General features: G+C 37.8%; 1 protein-coding gene across 1 annotated transcript in view; it reads right to left on the bottom strand.

Moving 5' to 3' along the window:
* The window catches only part of GPC6 (glypican 6), a 1121458-nt gene that overhangs the window by 550862 nt on the left and 547416 nt on the right, over positions 1-23180 (bottom strand). Inside the window, exon 3 of the mRNA XM_006769576.2 lies at positions 5612-6003. Coding sequence (XP_006769639.1) covers positions 5612-6003 — 392 coding nt within the window. The remainder of the gene's footprint in view (positions 1-5611; positions 6004-23180) is intronic.

Below are 23180 nucleotides of genomic sequence, written 5' to 3'. Positions count from 1 at the left end.
CAAACACAACAGTCAGTGAGGCAGACATAGGCCAGTATCTATTGACAAAAATATTCTGTCTTACTAAGGATGAAAAGCCAAACTGATTTTATTTTCACAGTAATGGCAAACAAGAAAGATTTTAGATAGACAGGTAGAATGATGGAAATGGATACAGAGAATGATTGAAGATTGATGATAGATAGATAGATAGATAGATAGATTGATAGATAAATAGATAGGTGGTAGAGCATGACAGTATTTGACAATAGTTCAAGTTCTACAGATCCCAGGTCTACTACCAACCTTGTCTGGAATGAATGAATCTATGAAATGACTTGATGCAATTGCTATTGAATTTGCAGTTTTTACTCACAGAAGTTACTTACTTTGATTAAAGCAGAAAGATATGAAAGTCATATCTTCTTTGTTTAAATGGCATCAAGAATGACCAGTGAAGACACTAGAGTTATTTCCTCATTTGCCTTCATGAGGAATAATTGAAGCTTGGTCTAAATAGAAATCCTGTTAATATCCCCTTATGCAGCCTTCTTTATGTGTTCTTCAATGTCTGACAAGCCCTCATGGGGATTGCTGGCACCCATGTTTCTACTCACCAATGTACACACACACACACACACACACACACACACACACACTCAATCACACTTACGGGTGAGGGTGTGATTTAATAGTCTGGATCCTTTCTCTCATGCTACTATATTAAATCAAAACTACAATGAGATATCACCTCGCCCTTATCAGAATGTCTGTTACCAACAAGACAAGTTATAACAAGTGTGGAGAGGTTACGGAGAAAAGGGAACCCTCATATGCTGCTGGTGGGAATGTAAACTGGTACAGCCACTGTGGAAAACACTATGGCAGTCCCCCCCCCCAAATTAAGAATACAGTTAGCATATGACCCAGAAATCCCTCTTCTGGGTACCTACCCCAAAATCTCAGAAACATTTATTTGCAAAGATATATGCAACCCTATGCTCACTGCAACACTATTCATGGTGGTTAAGATATGGAGACAATCAAAGCGTCCTTCAATAGATGATTGGGTAAAGATGTGCTAATTAGATCTTCCCTTTAGACTTTGCCTTCCACACCTACTTTATATCATTGAGCAGTGTGGAGCATAGAACGTGAATGGTTAACAAATCCATAAATAACCATAAGTCTGACAAGCACCTGCTTGGGGATTTGATCATATCTGCACAGATGAAAAGAATCATAGATGAACATGGTAAAGTCTCACCTTGCTTTAATCTTTTTCATTAAAAAATCCTTAAGTACATACACACACATGAATACAGTATAGAGATTAAGAAACAGTATGTTATTGGTAACTTTGGAAACCCCTATATACTCCTCCTTTAGAATATTTCCAAACCTAATCCCCAAAGGGAACTACCATCTTATGTTTAACAAGTATTAGAAAGGTTGTGGAGAAAAGGGAACTCTCATTCACTGTTGGTGTGAATGTAGACAGGTATAGCCACTATTAAAAATATTATGGAGGTTCCTCAAAAAGTTAAAAATAGAGTTACCATATGACCCAATATAGAGCTACCATATTTCCTGGGTATCTACCCAAAATTTTCAAAAACATTTATTTGCAAAGATATATGCAACCCTATGCTCACTGCAACACTATTCATGGTGGTTAAGATATGGAGACAATCAAAGCGTCCTTCAATAGATGATTGGGTAAAGATGTGCTAATTAGATCAGATGTCTTCCGGACGTCATTCCAGACATCCTTCCTGATGAAACTGGGGCCAGAGGGAAGCCAGCCTAGGTCCTGGGTGCCTGCGGGAGGCCCGAGGGAAGCCAGTGCCAGCAGCCTGGGTCACGGGTGTCAGAGGGCAGCTGGTGCTGAAGGCCTAGTCTTGCACGAATTTTTGTGCATCAGGCCTCCAGTCCTATATAATGAAAGCATAATATGCTAATTAGACCAGGTGTCCATCCAGACGACCTTTTGGATGAAGCTGGGGCTGTGAGGGCTGAGGCAGAGGTGGCCCCCGCCACAGCGAGAGGCTGAGCCCTTTGCACGAATTTCATGCATTGAGCCTCTAGTGTATATATAATATATAAATACTACTCAGCCATAAGAAAATACGCAATAACAAAATAAATCAGTCAGGTCAGCAAAAGCTAAGAACTATATGGCTTCACTATGTGGGATATAAAACTGAAACTCATACACACAGACAACAGTATGGTGGTTGCCAGAGGAAACAGGGTTGGGGAAATAGTAAAGGGTAAAGGGGGTCAAATATATGATGATGAAAGATGATTTGACTTTGGGTGGTGAGCACACAGTGCAAAATACAGATGATGTGTCGCAGAAATGTTATAGAACTCCATGGTGTGAAGAGATCAGAGATCGTCCTTGGTGTACATGGGGTGTTTATGATATCTCTACTTTTTTGCTTGCTGTAAACAATGTTGCTTTATAACCATTCTTCTCTATGTCTATCTGTGCACATGTGAAACAGTTTCTCCAGATGCAGAATTGCAGTTTTAGAAATGGACTTCTTCAATAATATCCAAATTAAATACATAATTTGACAATTCCACCAGCATAGTATAAATGTCACTGATTCTCCTCATCTTGTCAACACATGACATTCTCAAAAATAGTCATTCATGCAGAAAATGAATCCTGCTTAAATGACCACAAATATCTACTCTAGAATCATGTAATACTTCTAACAATCTAAGATCCAGTTACAGTTAATTAAAATTACTTGCTCCATTCTAAACTTAACAAAAGACAATGTATATAGAAGATGACAAAAATAAGTTTAAAAAATCATGTTTATGCCTGCAAATTAGTCATCCATTTTTCTGATAAGAAAATTCCCTGTAATGATGTCTCAAAACATTTGTGTCAAACTGTTCTGCTGTGTTTTGCCAAATAGAAAAAATTTCCAGGCAAAACAATTAATTAGAGGGTGTTGATGATCCCTTCAATATTTAAGAAGCCACTGAAAGAGAAGAGAGAAACTGAGGAAAAGAAAATATCCCTCAAACCAAGCTGCAGGAGATAAGCCCGTTTGTGGATCTCAATTTTGGAACTTGGCCTTGAATCCTTGAACTCTTCTGCAATCATTTCGCCAACTCTAAATCACTCATTGAACACACCACAGGGAGACTTCAGATTTATGAAGGGCTTAAACCTCAAACACCAACCTTGCTTCTCCTCTTTAGATATTTTTGCCTTGTAATATTTTATTCTTATTACCAGAAATAGTTTGGGTGCTAAAAATCACCAGCACTGGAATAGCCTACATAGATCTATCTGGTTAAGTCTCTACAGACCATTTGGTAAGATTAGGTGAGAAAGTTCATTGGTAATATATTTAAACCCCTGAGTCATAAACTATTTTTTAAAAAACATACAACTGCTCAGTTTCGTTTAAACCAAGTGTATATATCCATATCTATCATCTATCTATCTATCTATCTATCTATCTATCTATCTATCTATCTATCTATCTATCTAATGGTGGTGCCTGGATGGCAGCGTGGGATTTATGATCTGAGTAGATTAGTGCTAATAAAACTCCATCAAACATACCCATATCTGCATTGAACAGGGAGCATTCCATGGCTACATGACCACAAACTGTATTACAAACCCACAGCAGCTGCTCTGCAAATGAATGTTGGCTATGAGGAAATTAGGGGAAACAAGCTCTTGGTATTGAAGAGTACACCCCTCACCACATCTGGAAAGAAATTAAAGGTCACACTCTATTGGTGGTTGGTCTATGATGTCAACCTTCACCACAAAGACTAGCATGTTACCTTTTGATAGGCAAAGATCTCAGGCTGAGAGTCAGGGAATGATGGATGAAGGGGAGGCACCATCCCCAGCAACTGTTAATGCCATCCCCTGAGGAAGAGGAGTCAGCAGGACCCTTCTCTGTGGCTTTTTAGAAGCCTTTCTATAAAATATCCTCATCTCACTGGAACCTCTCCAGACCAAAATATAAGCACTTAAATATTATTCACACTCAGGCGGAATCAACATAAACAATCAGGAATGTTGCACATACCAACCCATGCTTTGAATTTCTTACCTCATGTTTCTCAAAAGCTGGATGTATGTCTGTTTCATTGTTCAACAAAAGCAAAGACTTTAATTTAAAGCCTCTGTAATTAAACTTAAAAAAAACACACAAAATCTATCTGCTCTAGAACATATGAACTATATCTTTATTTTTTATACTTATCTATATTTTACAAACCTTCTCTGGTCATCATACTTTCACTTGCTCTTACAACTGGCTAATTCCTTTTCAGTCTACCCTTGGGGCTCTATTTCAGAACATTGTTGATTTTCAATAAAAAACATCATTTTTATAATTGGAGTTATACATTATTAAGTCTTTTGTGAGTATCCCCTTTAAAGCCTTTTTGTAACTAATCTTCTCAGAAGCTCAAATAAATGTTTTAGGAACTGACAATTCAAAAAATGAATTGCTATGAATTTTACAAATAGCATCCAGAGAAACACTTTTTAAGAGGATACATGAACTTTATGCCCAGATATAAATATTGAGGTGAGCAAAGCAGGAAAAAGAACATGGCAGAATAGTACCAACAGTTAAGAAAACTGTGTGGCTCTTGGGCACAACCCTGAAACAAGAAAGTTGAGTTGAGCAATAATCTTTGTACAAATATGACCTTCTTTGGGTGACATCATATCAGACTCCTGTTAAGTATTGTTTTTCCTTTGCCTCTGAAAGTGATCATCTTTCAGTGTGTTTGTTGGACTGACCTCAGAACTGGGCCAGCCCATCTCATAAGAGCAGTTGAATGTCAAGGAACAATTTAAACAAAGGCAGATATCCTCTGCACAGGAAATTGTTATAGCAAATAGTCAATGTTTAAGGACAGCCGTGGGGAAACACTCCTTGCATTAAGGGGTTAGAGACATCATCAAGGAAAGGCACAAAGGCGTGCTAGTGATTTATCTTCCTCCTAAGCCCAATGCGATATGTGGCATTGAATTACAAAGCTAATGGGTAACAAAAGGAATGCTCTGCAAGAATCTATCCTTTGTATTCATTAGGCCTCGATAATCTAGTTCTACAGGTGTCAGCGCTTGGTTCTTCCTTCATGATTAAGGAATTTGGCCACTTTGACAAGGGCGATAAAGAAGAAGCGATGCCAGGTGCTGGCATTGTGAACAGCTTGTCTCCACTCGCAGGCCTCATGAAGACTGTCACCTTGGGACTTAGCAGGGGATTATAACCTCTGGATGGACTGCTTCATGAGTATTTATCATCCTTAAAACTCTGATCAGAAATGCCAAGTGGTCATGGTTACAAGACACCTGATTTTGCACCATCCCTGCTAAAAGCTCCTCTGCTGTACGGCTGATAAATATTGGCATTATGTTCCAAAGTGCATGGAACAACTTGAAATCCTGTCTCCTCTCACACTAAGCAAGAAAAAAAGTCAGACTTAAGCTTTGGCACTTAGCTTATTTCTCAAAGAGCGAGGACCGCTGTTCGTGAGTTTTCACCTTGAATTTCTCGTAAACATTCGTTTTATAAAAAGAGTACATGTGAAAGACCAATTAGAGAGATAAGAGATTTTCAATTACCTTGGAAACTCGGTTGGCAACTTCTCTGCCCACAGTCAGCCCCTGGACGAAAGTCCGAGCAGCAATGAAGGCGCGGGTGACCTGAATTTTCAGTTTGCGGGGTACATCTCCAAACGGCTTCAGCTGGTCTGTGTATTTGCTCACGCATTCCAGGTAGTCCTCGCTGAAGTGATACTGTGGGTTTATCAGCTGAAACATCCGTTCCAGGAGCCGAGCCCAGAAGTCATTGAGCATCTCCTCCAGGTTCACATTGCCCCCTGTGTAGTATCTCTTCAGCTCTGTGAACAGGTCCTGGAACACTTCTGAATTCTGCATGTACAGCATCCCATAGGTCCGTACAAACATATCATTGAGTGACTTTTCTGCATTTTCTAGGAGTTCTCGGAAAAATTCTGCAAATAAAAAGAGAAAATGGTCAAACATTAGGAATAGTTATAAATCCCAGGGCATCTACTTACCTCAATAAAAAATATAGATATAGATATATAGATATATAGATATTCCTTAAAACTCGGATCAGAAATGTCAAGTGGTCATGGTTACAAGACACCTGATTTTGCACCATCCCTGATAAAATATCCTCTGAGGACACTTTTTCCATTGTTTCCTTTTTCGTTTTAGAGAGAGTAGAAGAGTGGGAAGATAAGAGGGTCGAGTGGAGGGGGAGAGAGAATGAGAGAGATACATCAATTGGTTGCCTCCCACAGGAGCCCTGAGCAGGGCTGTAGATATACCCCTCAATCCAGGTATGTGCCCTTGATAGAAAATCAATTGAACCCACAATTCTCTGGTGCTCAGGGCAATGCTGTAACCACTTAGAAACACAGGTCAAGGCTGGTGACTATCTAAAATGAGATTTGCCCTACATCTATAATCTCCATGTCAAAGAAAATAGAGGAACGTGTGATTTCTATTTGAAAGAACATCCATTATTATTAGGCGTTTACCATTGACTATATCTCCATAGTTGCGCAATTCTTTTTTCATTTATTTTTAAATTTTAGAAAATCCTATAGTTTGACGTGAAGTCAAAACAAAATATGTTGCAATGTATCCTCATTAACATAATAGCAAATGCATACTGATAAAAAACATTTGCACCAGCCTATTTACAAATCTGTTCTAACACTAGATTTAATTAAACTGCTTTTATTTGGAATAGTTCATAAATAGTACATTCATATTATGTAATAGTTTCGACTCTTTGTAATTGCAATATATAGTAATTAATTATCAGTGTTCAGAGAGTGGTAATGCAATTAGATTTACTTAATACCAAAGATATAATGAACTTGATTGCCATAATGAATTGAAGAGTTATGAAATACTCTGCATTATCATTATCCATACAAACTATCATTTTAGAAAATTTGAAGGAAAGATATGCAATTGGACTTTCTGGTTAAGAGGTTCTAAATGAAAAAGACTATCCCAAGAAATAAACCCTCCTTCCCGCAATAGCACTTGGGTGTTACAGGAAACACTAGGGATGCAAAAATAAGAATGAACACCACTGAATACCGCCAGCTTCACTGGCCCTCGGATTAGGTTCACTCAGGAAAGAATGCATGGGTATAGGGCACCTATATCGGTGTGCAGTCTGGGCAGAATAAGCTCAAGTTTTACCGCATATGTAGAATGTGATTGGGGTGGCTAAGGAAAGATAATGCTTCTAAGTTTATAAACCCAAGCTGCCAACAAATGAGTGATTGTGCTTTACCTCTCATGGCTCCCTTTTATTCCATGAAGGTATGTTCCCTCTCAGCTAATGCAGGGACAAATGAAGTCCTGGACATCTCAACAATTCTAAGTAAAAATAAAACAAAACAAAACAACCCCCACCCAAAAATAAATACATAATCAAACAACAAAAAACACACAAAAAAACACCTAAAACCAACAAAATAACTCTTCTTTTTGGAACTCTCAGGGGCTTTTTCCTGAGAAAGACAAGGAAAAATTATAAATCTCTCCATGAATTCTATGGAAGCTAGAAATCATTTCTGCTTCATCAGAAGTTGCCTGAAGAACGTGATTTAGCTACTTCAATTCTCAGTAATGTAGTGTTGAACCATTAATAGTCTTGATATGGTGTCTAGAAGAACAATAATTGTTTTATATTTGTTATCAAATGAAACCAAAGCACCAAAGCTAAATAAAGGACATTGTACACATCTTCACCCTCTTGCTGTGAAGAACACACTTTCCTAACCAAAGAAATTCTGTTGTAAGTGGCAATAAATACTGAGAGGGCTTATCTAAAAGTCATGCTTATAAACCCTGTGTGATCTTGTCCAAGGCACCAAATATTTCTTCTTTTAATTTTTTCCCAAATGTAAAATCAGGCTAAATATTATTAAAAGTCCCTAATGTTCAAGGATTTAGTAAGTAAAATCAGTGTTGAAGCAAATAGGGCCAATTTTCCCAAATTTTTTAAAGCATCAATTAATCAAAATATTTATATATGCTATATGTTATGTTACTTATAATTTTGTGATATTAGAAAACTTTCAGATTTTTTTTTCAGGAATACTAGTCACCTAGTTTTTTCTAAAATAGAAACTATATTAAATTATTAATATTAATAGCAAAGTATAAGAATATCATATTAAAACTTTTCAATTTCAAAACTAAGAATAAAAATAGCTTGACTGCCCTAACCCATTTGGCTCAGTGGATAGAGCATCAGTCTGTGGACTGAAGGGTCCCGGTTCTATTTCGGGCAAGGCCACATGCCCAGGTTGCTAACTCAATCCCTAATAGGTGGCATGCAGGAGGCAGGCAATCAATGATTCTCTCTCATCATTGATGTTTCTATCTTTCTCTCCCTCTCCCTTCCTCTCTGAAATCAATAAAATATATATTTAAAAAAATAGCTTGACTTTGTTGATATAGGAGTAGGTGAAGTTGTTAAAAATTGTGAAAAGAAACTACAAAAGAATGAAAAAAAATTCACTGAATTGAAAAATACTAAAATGATGAAACTAGAAAGTAGATTCTAATCATGAGCTCAGGACAGCATATTCATTTATCTTCTTTTTGAGGTCAATTACTTTGTTAGACTCAGAGATTAAAGCTTAATTTATTAAATACAGAGTACTGCCTTCAGCAATGAATAGTTAGCGATCAATAGTGTGGTCTGGATTTGCAAAGAACTAAACAAAAAAAAGAAAAAGATCCTCAGGTTCTCATTGCTTTTCAAAGACTTCGATATAAATGATTCTGTGTAGGGATAAACATTGTATTTTTTATTTTATTAAAGGTAACATTCCTTAGGCTTATCCCCTCTTGACTGGGAAAACTTGAAATATGGGGCTTATACCCGCTTTGAAGTTGAATGGTTAAAACCAGACTGCTCATTCACTGTATCATGTGGTTTGTTTCCTCATGCCAAAATTAGTGTTCATCATTAAATATAGAAACCAAGTCATCATATTTCAATATATATGACCCAAGAAGCATTTCATTAGCTTCCAAGCTTAAATTTGTGTCTAAGGGTGTGTCATTGTCTGAAAAGTTTGCTATTAACTTCACTGGTCCTCAACAGTCAAGTTATTATTCCTTGCTCAAAATTATTATACGGTTTAGTGATCCCATAGTCAAAGTTAATATTGTTATTGAAAGACACTAAAGTATCAGGCAATTATGACAAATGCTGCTACCTTAAGGGACATTGATCTTATATCTTATAAAAGATGGGGGGTGGGGAAGACACAAGGTACCGAGGCAAAACTAATGACCTCCAAAAATAAGTATGCTCATTTCAGTGTTAGGATGTCCATAGACTCAGATTTCAATCTTATGAAGGTTGACTCTTTTAACAATGTATTTTCTGCTTGGGTGACAAGTGTTTCCCAGCAAACCAGACAAGATGGATATTTGGAAGACAGTTATCAGACCCGTTTTGCTGATGAAGTATTATGCCCAAACAGCACAGAGAACAAAATTGAAGAGCATTATAAGGAAAAACAATCTCAATCTAGCCCTTCATTCAATCACAGAGGGTAAAAGCTCACATTGGATAAAGCCTTCAGTCAACAAAAATTCTCATATGCAAGAAATAGTTTGGCAGAAAAAAAAACAACACACACAAACTTTTTTCTCCCCCGAATCACAAAATATACATCAAAAGTGATTGCTTAGGGCTTAGTTATGCTTCATAGATGCACAAAGGAACTTTTTTCCAGACAGTATTAGCCTCTGGGAGGTTTTTATTCATCTACAGGGGAGCTCTGGATGCAAACATCTGTTGGCTGCAGGGCAGACTGACTCAAGTGGGAGAACAATATTGTAGATAAAAACCACCACTGTTTCAAAAGCAAAAAGAAAATCTGTGCATGAGGCCTGATCACTGGGCAATGGCTCTTAAGGTGGGAAAATCAACTCCTAGGAGCCAAGAGATGCCCCAAGATATCGAAGAGAAGCTTCAAATGAAGCCTCCACATAAATGGCTCTAAATGTAAGATGCACCCAGAGGAGGGGAAGGGCAGACTAGATGCTCTCTAGGAATTTTCAGTCAATAAAAAACAGCAAAAGCTTTGCCCAATAAAGCTGTAAATGTCTTGTTAATACTGCTACAGATAAACATACTCTGCTGTGGTCTGAGTATGGAACTGTACAGCATTGACCTAGAAATTGTAGCATTTTCCTATTCTATGTCATACTCTCCAAAATACTTCTTACCGAAATCCCATTTAAAGCTAACATTTCTTGCCTGGTGGTCTTGGCTCAGTGGTTGAGCATCGACCTATGAACCAGGAGGTCAAGGTTCTATTCCTTGTCAGGACACATGCCTGAGTTGTGGGCTCGATCCCCAGAGGCAGTGACTGACGATTTTCTCTCATCATTGATGTTTCTGTCTCTCTCTCCCTCTTCCTCACTCTCTAAAATCAACAAAAATATATTAAGGGGGAAAAAAAGCTAACTTTTCAGGATGATGGTGTAAGTCCCTGTAATTACAGAACCCAATGAGTAAGAAAGCTTTGGTCACTGTGAAGTGGGGATTATATATCTATACAGGATGAGAGGCTGAACTTGTCCCACCGGGATGAAGCAGGAGTACTAAATTTGCTTCCTTAAATCCATGCATTTGTGTTGAGTGTTATTTCTCTCCTGATCTCTTTCATTCTACCCTTTCCTCCACAAAAGCATATTAAACCAGTCAGTCCCCAAGCTTTGGCTAAAAAAGCACCTGGAAGAAGTGGCGTGGAGGGTAAAATTCCAAAACCTGATGTACTCTAAGGCATGTGATTCATAGACACACAAAAAAACGATTACCCTGCCCCAAACATGCCTTTTTCAAGGTTAAGTGAGTAGGAACATCCTTCCTCGTTCTGCACACAGCTGCCAGCGTTCAGGTACATGTTTTGAGATAATTTCTCTTGTCAACAGTCTTATTGCTTCTATAAGCTGATATGACTACAAGAAAATACTGAGATAATGAGGAGCATTCATGGAGGAACAAGCACAGTGCTGTTTATTCTCTTTTAGGTTTGACTTTGAGGGTGAGAAAACAGTCTTGATGTGGCCTATCTCTTCCCACACCCAGGAGGCGAGACCTGTGAGAAGAGGTGAAGACTGGTGCTGCTCTGGGAGCCCTTGCCACATAAAGCATCGCCCTTGGGCAGTCACAGCTTCTGTGGCATTTTGCAGTTGAATGCCAGTCCTCGACATCAGGGCCTCAGCCTCAGCACTGCTGATGCTTTGATATGACAAACCTGTGTTGGGAGCGGCTGTCCTGTGCATTATACAGTATGAAGTAGCATCCCCGGCCTCCTCTTACTAGAGGCCAGTCACATCCTTCCCCCAGTAGTGATGACCTAAACTGTCTCCAGACTTTATCAAATGTCCTCTGGGGATAGGGGCGAGGGGAGACAAAATCACTCTCATTCCACACCCTGAGAGCCACCCTTCTACAGATACATTCCAGAGACCTAAAAATAGGACATCAAAGCGTTCTGAGAAAATGCCAGCACATTTCTAGACCTCACCATCCTCTCAATTTTTGACGAAATGCATTTGAGAAGCTATAACGTTATAAGATGCTGTTGAGATACAATTTATATTCCCAGGTAAGATTCCTGGTGGTAAATATCATTGACATGTACTCATATGGTGCCCATCCTATGGCTGGCCCTTAAAACATGGTGAATAGTGTGTGAGTAGATGAAGATGAGCATCCAGTGAAACACATCTATTTGCCTGAGTTCCTCTATGCTAGTGATAATTTTGTGGGCAGACCTCAGAGGGGGAGAGATGCCACAAACCACAAATTAGAAAGGACAACTGATATGCTCTCCTGCTGTCCTCTAAACTCTTTTCCATTTCTGCATATATAAACATTCATATCTCTCTATGCTCCCAATTCATGCACATCTATACATAAAATCCTCATGGCCTCCAGCTCAAAAACATGTTGGTTATCAAGCCTGCTCTGTCACTTCCTCTGTGAACACCTCTGCCTGTGAGAAGCCTTCATTCATTGCTGCCGCTCTGCCACTCTTCCTGCTGGGCCTGACCTCCTAGCTCATGATCTCACCAAGCTGACTGTATTCACATTCACACTCTAAGCAATGCCCAGAGTGCTGTATTTGAGTTAGCTCTCAAACCACTTTTGACTCTCCCATATTGCAGTACTGCCTTCTACTCAACAGCTATTTTGCCATACTGAATAAACTCCCTGTGGAACTTCGTTTTGATTTTCTTGCATTCAATAAACAAAACTATGTTGTCTTTTATTTCTTCATAATGCAGGTTAAAAATGATAGAGAAAAAAAGGGAAAAACTATTTTGAATAGATATCCTAATATATTGTCTTAAGAATTTTTCTTAAACATCATTTGCATTTTTGTGCAAAAAACAGACCTCGGTATGCATTCTTTAAATTATGGGGTTGAAATTACATAATTTTCAAAATAATAATGATTTAAAAGCGAGAAATAAGAATCTATAATTACTGTTAGGCAATGTTGCTATAGACAAAAAGCAATTTGTGTTTGCCACTTCTTTATCTCTTAATTCATATTTTTCTTGCTCTGCATGTGTTTTGTGTATGTTTTCACAAATTAAGCTTATTACATTATGATAAGCATTATATATTTACTTAGTGAATTCATCCCCGGAGTTAAAAGAAACTTATATAATTCAAAAAGTAGTAATTTACACATTTCCTGTTTGGTGGATTATTATAAGCCTTAAGGAAGTGTCCCCACCCCAACACAAGCTGACTGAAAAGGAATCAATATGTCAACAGGATATATTCATTATTTTCATTCACCTGTTACATTTTAGAAGGAAAGTGAAGACACCAGATCTTAAATGAAGATGACAAATGGATTTGCTACACAATGATGGTAATTTCAAGCATAATTACAGATAAGAAGTTGCCTGATGTTTAATGGGCATCATACACAGTGCCAGACACTATGCTATAAGATTTACCTACGTTTTAAGTAAATCAGTAATTAGCATATACAGTTAGCAGATGAGAAAAGTGAGGCTCAGAAATGTTAAGCAACGTGTCCCACACCACTTGAATGAGCATGTACTCTACAGGTCCAAACCATTACAGAGGAGGATGAGTTCTAAGACAGGACAAGAGAGTGGGGTGGCTTTGCAGTGTATATACCAAGTTAAATATTCACACTGATATTTGAATAACTAATTGAAAGTAAAAGAAATTCCTAGGACACTGGGTGAAATCACATTTAAATATACATTGCCAAATGTTATCCGAAAGTCACGTATAAGTTACTTATAAAAAATTTCATGTGTGATGATTTTCCCATTGATATTAATTAGTTGATGTAACTTAGACTGAAGAGGACAGTTAAGTCTCTCGGGCCAGTATCTCTTTTGTCACGGGGTGGCTTCTACTAGAAGAAAAGCAGCCACAGAGCCTGGGATTAGAACTACAGGGTATGGAACAGTGCCTGACACACAAAGGGATGCTAGAAAGATTTGACCAAAAAACATGACTTCTTTTGTGATGTATGAGCATATATATCATATTGTAAATCTCATTTTATAACAATATGTGCATATTATCAACAAATATACATACAACATTCACCTACTCATTGAAATGTTTAAATATGATCAAACAAACAAAAAAAACAACAATGAAAACAAAACAAACAACGATAAAGAAGAATATGCCACAAAGATCTTATATGGAGCAAAATGCCCACTATTGTTCACTATTGTTCACTATGCCCAAAATGTTCATTATTTAACATGTAGCCCTTTATAGAAAAGTCTTGCCAATTCCTAGTTTTAAAGGGTCAAAATTCTAGTGAAATGTTTGAAGATTAATTTAACAAAACATATTTTACCTTTAAATTCTTGTAGGTAGGAAGACATTTAATTATTACTCTATTATCTCTAAGTAAGAGAGTAAAAGTTCCTTTCCTTCCATTATTTTATCTTATATGTTAAAATTTGCTCTGCAGCCCATTCACCACCTTAAACTCCCCTGTGAGGCAGCTAAAATCCAAAAGTAAATTCTTAAAACACTTACATGATTTAGCAGATTTAGGTGACCAGTGATTTTAAAGTAGACACCTTCAAATTTTTCTAAGGTAGTGCTCTAATGAGTCTCCGGAGAATATCATAAGGAGAAAATCCCACAGTAAATCTGGTATATAAAATAGACATAGCCATAGCTGGTTTGGCTCAGTGGACAGAGTGTCAGCCTGTGAACTGCAAGGTCCCAGGTTCGATTCCAGTCAAGGGCATATGCCTGGGTCGTGGGCTTTATCCCTAGTAAGGGACATACAGGTGGTAGCCAATCAATAATTCTCTCTCAACATTGATGTTTCTATCTCTCTCTCCCTCTCCCTTCCTCTCTGAAATCAACAAAAATATATGAAAACATAAATAAATTAAATAAAAATAAAATAGACATTATAGAAATTGAAAAGGAAAAAATAATAACATTCTGATAGAGGTTAAGGTACAAATTTTTTTTTTATTATAAATCCTTTTATAATTTTCTCTTCATGATAATTAATGAAATACAAATTAAACTACCTGTTAACATCTTACAGGGCCCTACCATAAGTCTAGAAAAATTATTTTCAAAGAGTAATAAATATATTAGCTGTTAAAAATACTATACTACATAATTCAAAATTGGTCACTATATTAATCCAAAGGTTACTTTTATTATATTACTTACATAGTGTCAAAAACTCATAAATTAGACCTAAATAAGTCGAAACATAAAAGTTCTGGGGGACTTTTTGATTTAATGAGTAAAAAAAAAAAAAAACCCAAGGAAATACTAATGTATTATTCAGCTCAATTGGAGATCACCAATTTATATTTTTCTAATATATTTAATCTAATCAACTAGACTTTTCCATGAAGAAATTTTTAATGAAAAGTCATAGTTTACAATCATGAGTGTTCATTAAAAATAATCAATTCCTTGCACCAAAGTTCTCTGATTTAATATCATTAATGTTAGCGGAAGAGTCTAAATGCTAAAAGAATTTTCAGGACCAGGTGAGTAATTTAGCTGCGAAAAGGAGAGCTAGCTGCAAACAGCACCATGTAATGGTTGATATAGGGAGATTTAAAGCAATAAAGCAGTTTATAGAAATTGTTGACTTGAATTCACATTACTCAAGGTTAAAATTTTTCTGTGCTTAGTGATCCTTCACACATTAGATTGATAAATGTTTTATTTCTTTGTAGGTTATTTCTCTTGAAGATATCTTTTAAAGTAAGAAAGACTGATTAGGCCATTTATGTTCACAAGGTGGTATAGATAAACTGTTAATTCTGGGAATCATGTTATGTTTGAAATTTGCTGGTGGTTGCTGCCAAAAACTACTGTCCTGAGCCTGCAGACTGTCTTTCTACCTCATCCTAAGCAATGCAAATGAAATTAGAAGCTAGTTGCAAGGATTTGAAGATGATGCTGTAGGTGAATGCCTGTACTCATCACCTCCCACAACCACATCGAAATTACAACTAAAATATAGAACAAGCATCATCCAGAACCACTGGAAAGCTGACTGAGTGGAAGTCCTACAGCTAGAGAAGTAAAGAAGAAAGCACACTGAGACTAGTAGGAGGTGCTGAGGCACAGAACAGGCTGGTCCAGCACCTACGTGGTTCGCTTTTTCAATTGGGAGGGAGATCTCTACTGAGGCTGCCCGGAGGAGCAAGGGGTCCCAGCCCCACACCAGACGTCCAGCTCAGGGTCACAGAGCTGAGAAAAGAAGTCCCTATAGGCAGTACGAATTATGGGCTGTAAAAACCAGTGGGGATAGGGGTTCAGTGACACAGAGGCTGCTGGAGACCCAGCTGCTCCTGTTAAAAGGCTGATACCATGAACTGAACTTACAAGGTCCTGTTTCTTCTGAGCTCCAGTACCAGGGTGAGGCTCTAGGGAACACAGACACATACGAGGAGGAACTGGATTGCCTGGCATCAGGGCAGGAACTCAGGAGCGGCTTTCTCCCAGAGGGAGGTGTTCACAGGAATCATTGTTTCTGTGCTGGGACCTCCCGGTTCTCAGGGCTGACTGGCAGCGATTTCTGTTTGCTCTGCCCTGGTGATTTCCTAAAACCACCTCAACCAATTTACAACCCCACCCAAGCTGTGTGCAGCAGCTGTTGCATATGAATGGCCTGTCCTTGCTCAAGCTAAAATCTCAAACAAGCTGCAGATGGGTCAGGAAGCTCCAAACCTATCAGTAAAAGGCCCAAGACCCAGCACTGGCACCAGCCTGCCTTGCTTCATAGCTGGGCCTCACTTGGGCACTTCCAAAGCCAATATGAAGAGGAGTAATCTGCAGATATCTCTATAGTTCTTGCAGGGAGGTGCCAGACACTGACTGACTTTGCACCACCTCCCTGAAGACCCAAGAGCCAGTGTACCCAGTGGTCAGTGTCAGACCATACCAGATTACAATTCTTTACCTCCATAAGCGACACACTCAAGGGGCAGACTCAGTGAGCACCAAAGCCCTACTGAAGCAAGTCCTGCTCCATGGGGGTGTCTCCTGCACAGAAGCTCCCCCACTATAGTTGCAGCTGGTCCTCACAGCCAATTGGCCTTGAGGTCAATTCCTTCCAGTGACACCAACAGCAATCAAGTCTCAACTACAACAAGACTGTGCTCACAGCCCACAAGGGGGTGCACCTAGAGCTGGGAGCTCAGGTGACTTGGAGGCTGAGCCACTGGGCCCTATATACACTTACTACACAAGGTAACTCTACCAAGTCAAGGAAACATAGCAGCTCTACCCAATGCATAGAAATAAACACAGGGAAGCAGCCAAATGCAAAGACAGAGAAACATGTCACAAATGAAAGAAATGGAAGAAAGCAAACTACTGGATATAGAGTTCAAAACCACAATTATAAGGTTACTCAAGAATCTTCTAGAAACCTCCAAAAAAAAAAAAAAAAAAGGAAAAGAAAAAGGACCAGTCAGAAATTAAGCATACACTGACTGAAATAAAGAATGATGTACAGGGATTCAACAGTAGAGTAGCGGATTCTGAGAATCAAATCAACGATTTGAAATATGAGGAAGCAAAAAACACTCAACCAGAAGAGCAAAAAGAAAAAAGAATAAAAAAATATGAGTCCCTTTATCTCCTTGAAATAACTGCTTACTTCCTAATAGTTTGCAACTAATACATTCCTAAGATATTGAAAATCTATTTGATGAAATAATGACTGACCCTATCTAGTGAAAGAAATAGACTTACAAGCCTAGGAAGCACCAAGAATCCCAAACAAGAGGAACCCAAAGAGGACAACACCAAGAAACATCATAATTAAAAAGACAAGGGCTAAAGACAAATAGAGAGTCTTCAAAGCAACAAGAGAAAAGCAGTTAGTTACCTACAAGGGAATGTCCATATGACTGTCAGCTGATTTCTCCACAGAAACTATGCAGGCCAGAAATATTCAAAGCAATGAATATACAACAAGATATTGAAAATCTATTTGATGAAATAATGACTGACCCTATCTAGTGAAAGAAATAGACTTACAAGCCTAGGAAGCACCAAGAATCCCAAACAAGAGGAACCCAAAGAGGACAACACCAAGACACATCATGATTAAAATGTCAAGGGCTAAAGACAAATAGAGAGTCTTCAAAGCAACAAGAGAAAAGCAGTTAGTTACCTACAAGGGAATGTCCATATGACTGTCAGCTGATTTCTCCACAGAAACTATGCAGGCCAGAAATATTCAAAGCAATGAATATCAAAGACCTACAACCAAGATTACTCTACCCAGCAAAGCTATCATTTAAAATTGAAGGTCAGATAAAGAGCTTCACAGACAAGAAAATGCTAAAGGAGTTCATCACCACCAAACCAGTATTACTAGTATATAAAATGTTGAAAGGTATTCTTTAGAAAGAGGAAGGAGAAGAAAAAGATAAAAAATATGAACAACAAAATGGCAACAAATACATACCTATCAATAATTGAATTTAAAAATCAAAATAAACAAAAATAAACGAATAAGAAATCTAATGAACAGAATAAACTGATGAATAAAATAGAATCAGAGGCATGGAAATGGAACAGACTGACAATTATCAGAAGGAAGGAGGGTGGGGGTGGGAAGAAATTAAATAAAGATCTTATATGCATGTATGCATTACCTATGGATATAGACCATAGGGTGACAAAGGTCTGAGGTGGGGTAGGAACGAGGAGAAAAGAGGGGAATCTGTAAAAATCTCAACAATAAAGTTTTAAAAAAATAAAAATAAAATAAAAGCGGAGTTGCTTTCAGAGTTCACTGTCATCATTGCACAACTCTTTAATTTTGGCCTATTGACAATGTCAGAGGCATGGAAATGGAACAGACTGACAATTATCAGAAGGAAGGAGGGTGGGGGTGGGAAGAAATTAAATAAAGATCTTATATGCATGTATGCATTACCTATGGATATAGACCATAGGGTGACAAAGGTCTGAGGTGGGGTAGGAACCAGGTGGAAGTGGGAATGAGGAGAAAAGAGGGGAATCTGTAAAAATCTCAACAATAAAGTTTTAAAAAAATAAAAATAAAATAAAAGCGGAGTTGCTTTCAGAGTTCACTGTCATCATTGCACAACTCTTTAATTTTGGCCTATTGACAATGCCCTATAGCAGGGGTGGGCAACCCCTGGCACGCGTGCCAAACATGGCATGCCAGTAACTTTTGCTGGCATGTGAAACCCTCTCTTATAATCTTCCATTTAAAATTTTTTTCTTAATATTGACTTTTTTATTTTTCAGATAAATTCAGTGTAGGTGCATCTTAGATAAATAAATAATTTTACATAACAAGTTATCTTAAAGACCATAGACATGGATTGACGAGAGAGGGGAAGAGCAATTTCTATACCTCTGCCTTAACTCTCCCTGCCTTTCTAGATCCAACCAGTGTTTTGGTTTCATCCACATACGCTTGTGAATCTTTGTTCTCAGTGATGAATTTTGTTAAGTCTCATAATAGGAGTAGCCTGAAATGTATTTTTCATCATCATATACTGTGTTTTTGTCGCTCGAATGAATTTTATTATTTCTTCAAGGTTCTTCACATATGTACACCTTAAGAGATATCAAGTAGGCATAACATGTTCTCAAAAAATTAGGGTTGGCACGCAGAAGAATTTTGAGTCAGAGATTTTGCTGGTTTTGGCACGCACTCACAAAAAGGTTGCCCACCCCTGCCCTATAGGCTTTGCCCAGGATGCTGCTTCCCTTTCTTTCAGGTATGGCATTACCTACAACATTGGATGCCTATTTAACCCATTAGGCACATAAACCATTGATCAGGCAGGGGAGGGGAGCCTTTTTTCTGCCAAGGGCCATTTGGATATTTATAACATCATTCAAGGGTCACACAAAATCATCAACTTAAAAATTAGCCTGCTATATTTGGTCAAACATTTAATTAACTCACTCCTAAGGCCTGGGCAGGGCCAAACCAAACGACTTTAGGAGTCTTATATGGCCCTCGGCCACAGGTTCCCACTGCTGCACAGACCATAAAAATCAATGCCAACGCTTTGTGCTCTTTGACTGAAAAAAGCTATTAAGTTTCCAAACTGGGGCAGTGTATTACTCTGTTCACAAATCAAGCTCCTTGTACAGCTCTCTTCCTTCTTTACCCAACTACTTGCTGATCCAAGGAATGGAAAAAACCTCCAGCACCAAACCAAGTGTGAACTCTGGGACATGGGGCCAGAGTTAGTTTGTAGGTGAAAAGTCAAGGACAAGGACCTGAGGCTATTGGGATAAGAGATTATGTAGGCTCTTAGGAAGAGTGAGCAGAAGCAGCCAAAGGCAATTCCCTCCTTTCTTCATAGAAGCCAGTGGTTCTCATCCTTGGCTGCCCATTAAAGTAGCTTTAAAAATCTTGATGCGCAGGTTGCACACCAGAGTAATTGAATCATAATCTCAGGGAGAGGGGTCCAGGTATCAGTATATCTTCATATATATGGTCCACATGTGATCCCAGCCAAGACAGAGAATCACTACAGCTCTTCTCTGTTCTCCAGTAATTTCACTGTCATCTATGCATGATGGTGGCCTTATAGGTAGGAGAAGAAAAAAACGGATGGAGAGAGGAACCATATTATATATCATGAAAGCTCTGAGACTGTTCTTCCTTTCATTTACTTTCCCTTATCTCTCTTCTCAATGTAGGCAATTAGTGTTCTGGTCTTGGGAAGAGAGCATTGTATTGATTAAAGACATGTGGCGAGTATGTGAGGACACCAGCAGTGTGCCAGAGAATGAGTGTGCCGGTCTCTTTTCCTATCTCCTCCATCTCTTTTTCCTTTGCTACCACACAACACTCCCTTCCAAGGCACCCTCTGCCTTCATTGATTACAAGGCAGTGGCTCTTCCTAGGGAAGGAAGGGTGCAGCAGGGAAGAAGGAGGAATAGGCTTTGATAATGCCCCAACTAATGAATGCCCCCAAGAAAGGGAATGCCTACCATAGTCTAATGAAGGATCATTTAAGCACAGAGCACAGACAACAGAAGGAAGAGCTTAAATGTATTGGGAAATAACTATAAGAGCACAATAAATAAAAAAAGTTTTAATGAAAGTGTAATATATTAATTTAATGCTCAATTACTTAAATTATATATTTTCTGGTCCATCAAAAATCTGCAATACTGAAAATCCCAATTTTGCGAAAAAATGTTCATATATATATATATGAACATTTTATAATGGGTAGAAAGTTATGGTTTATTTGTATGCTTTTTACAATGACTATAAATTACTTTCATAGTTGGAAAAATCATTAAATAATATTTAAATTTAAAAAGACCTTATGCCGAAACCGGTTTGGCTCAGTGGATAGAGCGTAGGCCTGCGGACTGAAAGGTCCCAGGTTCGATTCCGGTCAAGGGCATGTACCTTGGTTGCGGGCACATCCCCAGTGGGGAGTATGCAGGAGGCAGCTGGTCGATGTTTCTGACTCTCTATCTCTCTTCTTTCCTCTCTGTAAAAACTCAATAAAATATATAAAAAAAATAAAAAGACCTTATGAGCACAAAAATGTTGCTTGATTATAGAGGGAAATACCTATTTAGAAATGTAGAATGAAATTGTTTCATGTAATAAATTTACAAATGGAAATCCAAGATTTAAGACCAAAAAACACATAAAAGGGCAGAAAATAAACAAAAAATTTACTCGTAATTGTGGAATACATCCACAAAGTAGTGGAGGTAAAGTCTGAGTGTCTTGACTCTATATCTAGTGGATTCATGCTGCTGAGTGAAAAGAACTTAATAAGAAACGAAGTAAGTGGTAGTCTCTGAGGAACAGCATGCAGGCTACACCATCATGGTGCCAGTAATATTAGGTCATTATTCATTGATAAATGCATTTTTTTGTATTCCAGTGAACGCTTTTAAATATATAGATAATTTCTATTTATTTCTAGATATAGAAAGGATTTTTCAAATGGATGTAATCAGTATTCAATAAAATTCCATTGTTTGTTATTACTGTTGTTAGTCCCTCCCCAACCCCCCCAAAAAAGAGCGTTGACTTCAGATATCAACAATTCCATGAATTTAAAGTCATTTTAACTACGAGTTTTTGGTGGGGATTTGATGAACATTAGTACAGGATGATAAACTGTAATTCTAAGAATGTTTCCACAAACATTTTAAAACAACAACAAAAAAGAGAACAAAGTCAAGCATTTTTCAATTACCTTTCACCACTTTTGTCAGTTTGTTGGAGAGGACTTAGAGGAGGCACAGTTTCCACAAGCCATGCCTTAGAAATAATTTTATTCCCTGAATCTCTCAAAGGGAAATGAAACTTATTCATCAAAATGTTAAAATCAAATCAAATCATACATAAGGGATGTGCTTATTTGATTCATGGGTATATTTTAAGCTTACAAATGAGTTTCAAATGATTTATATTTCATTTTCTGAATTATGTGGATCATATGTAAAGTCCCCAAAAGAAGACATTCAGTTGAGTATTTCAAACAAATATTCACAGCACAGGCTTATTATTTTACACTTTATTGGATGCTTAATAATATTTGTTCATTGTTAGCCATGTTATATAGCCATATGATATTACTTATATTTTATTTTGTTGCATGTCACGAAATCTTCCCAAAAACAATCAGCGATGATTTTCAAGAAGGTATCCATCTACATATTAAAACCTGGTAATCGCTACTAAGGGTAATCGTAAAACAGTTCTGCTTTTGGAGAACTTATTTAAAAGGCTCTGCACAGCTTTCCCGAAATGGCTGTCCTTTGTTTTTTGTTTCCTTTGTTTTAAATACCCTGACCTAGGAATATGTAGCTTATGCTGTGAATGTGACACCCTCCCTTCCCATCCCTCCCCGCTTTGAACTGCTGATGGTAATGAATCTTCTTCCAGCTCCAAATGCTGCACTCAGTTATCATCAAGAGCAGACATCAACCAGCACTCTAATCTTGCTCTGATGGATAGAATACTAACCTTTCACAAGATTAGAGACACAGGGTGCTCTGGAGATAATAAAATTCAAATAGGTTTATTTCAAAGGGCAACCCAATCTTGCCTTTGTGCATGGGTCACTTGGCAGACCATTTGCCAATGTAGCTTTTGTGTTTTTCCAAGCTGGTTTCTGGTTCAGTTTGCCAAAGGTGTCAAATTATGTGGGCCCCAAAAGCCAGGTGCAAAGGAGGAACAGGACAAACGGAGAACAACATTATTTTAGCACACATGACCAAAGCTCTATTGGCCAATGATTCTAATTTTGTTTAAATTACATCCAATGTACTCAAACAGTAAATCAGGGCTGACCCGGTGGACAATACCAAGAACTTGGTGTAACTGCCAGTATTGTGACCCTTGAGTATAAAGTCCACAAGATTATTTACAGATTTTCATTTTAAATAAATGCCTAACAGAAATCAAAATCAAGAGTTAAAACATAACTCTCTTCTTTTTAAATATTATATAGGCATCTACTTAACATTTTCCTAGGAAAGAAAAGTCAAAAAATATTAATCAATGAAATAAAACAAGATTAAGTACTATATATGTATGAAAAAAAGTAAAAT

The sequence above is a fragment of the Myotis davidii genome, unplaced genomic scaffold, assembly GCF_000327345.1.
Source record: "Myotis davidii unplaced genomic scaffold, ASM32734v1 scaffold419, whole genome shotgun sequence".
NCBI lineage: Eukaryota > Metazoa > Chordata > Mammalia > Chiroptera > Vespertilionidae > Myotis > Myotis davidii.
Note: the sequence above shows the minus strand (reverse complement) of the source record. Positions and strands in the feature narration are given on the sequence as shown.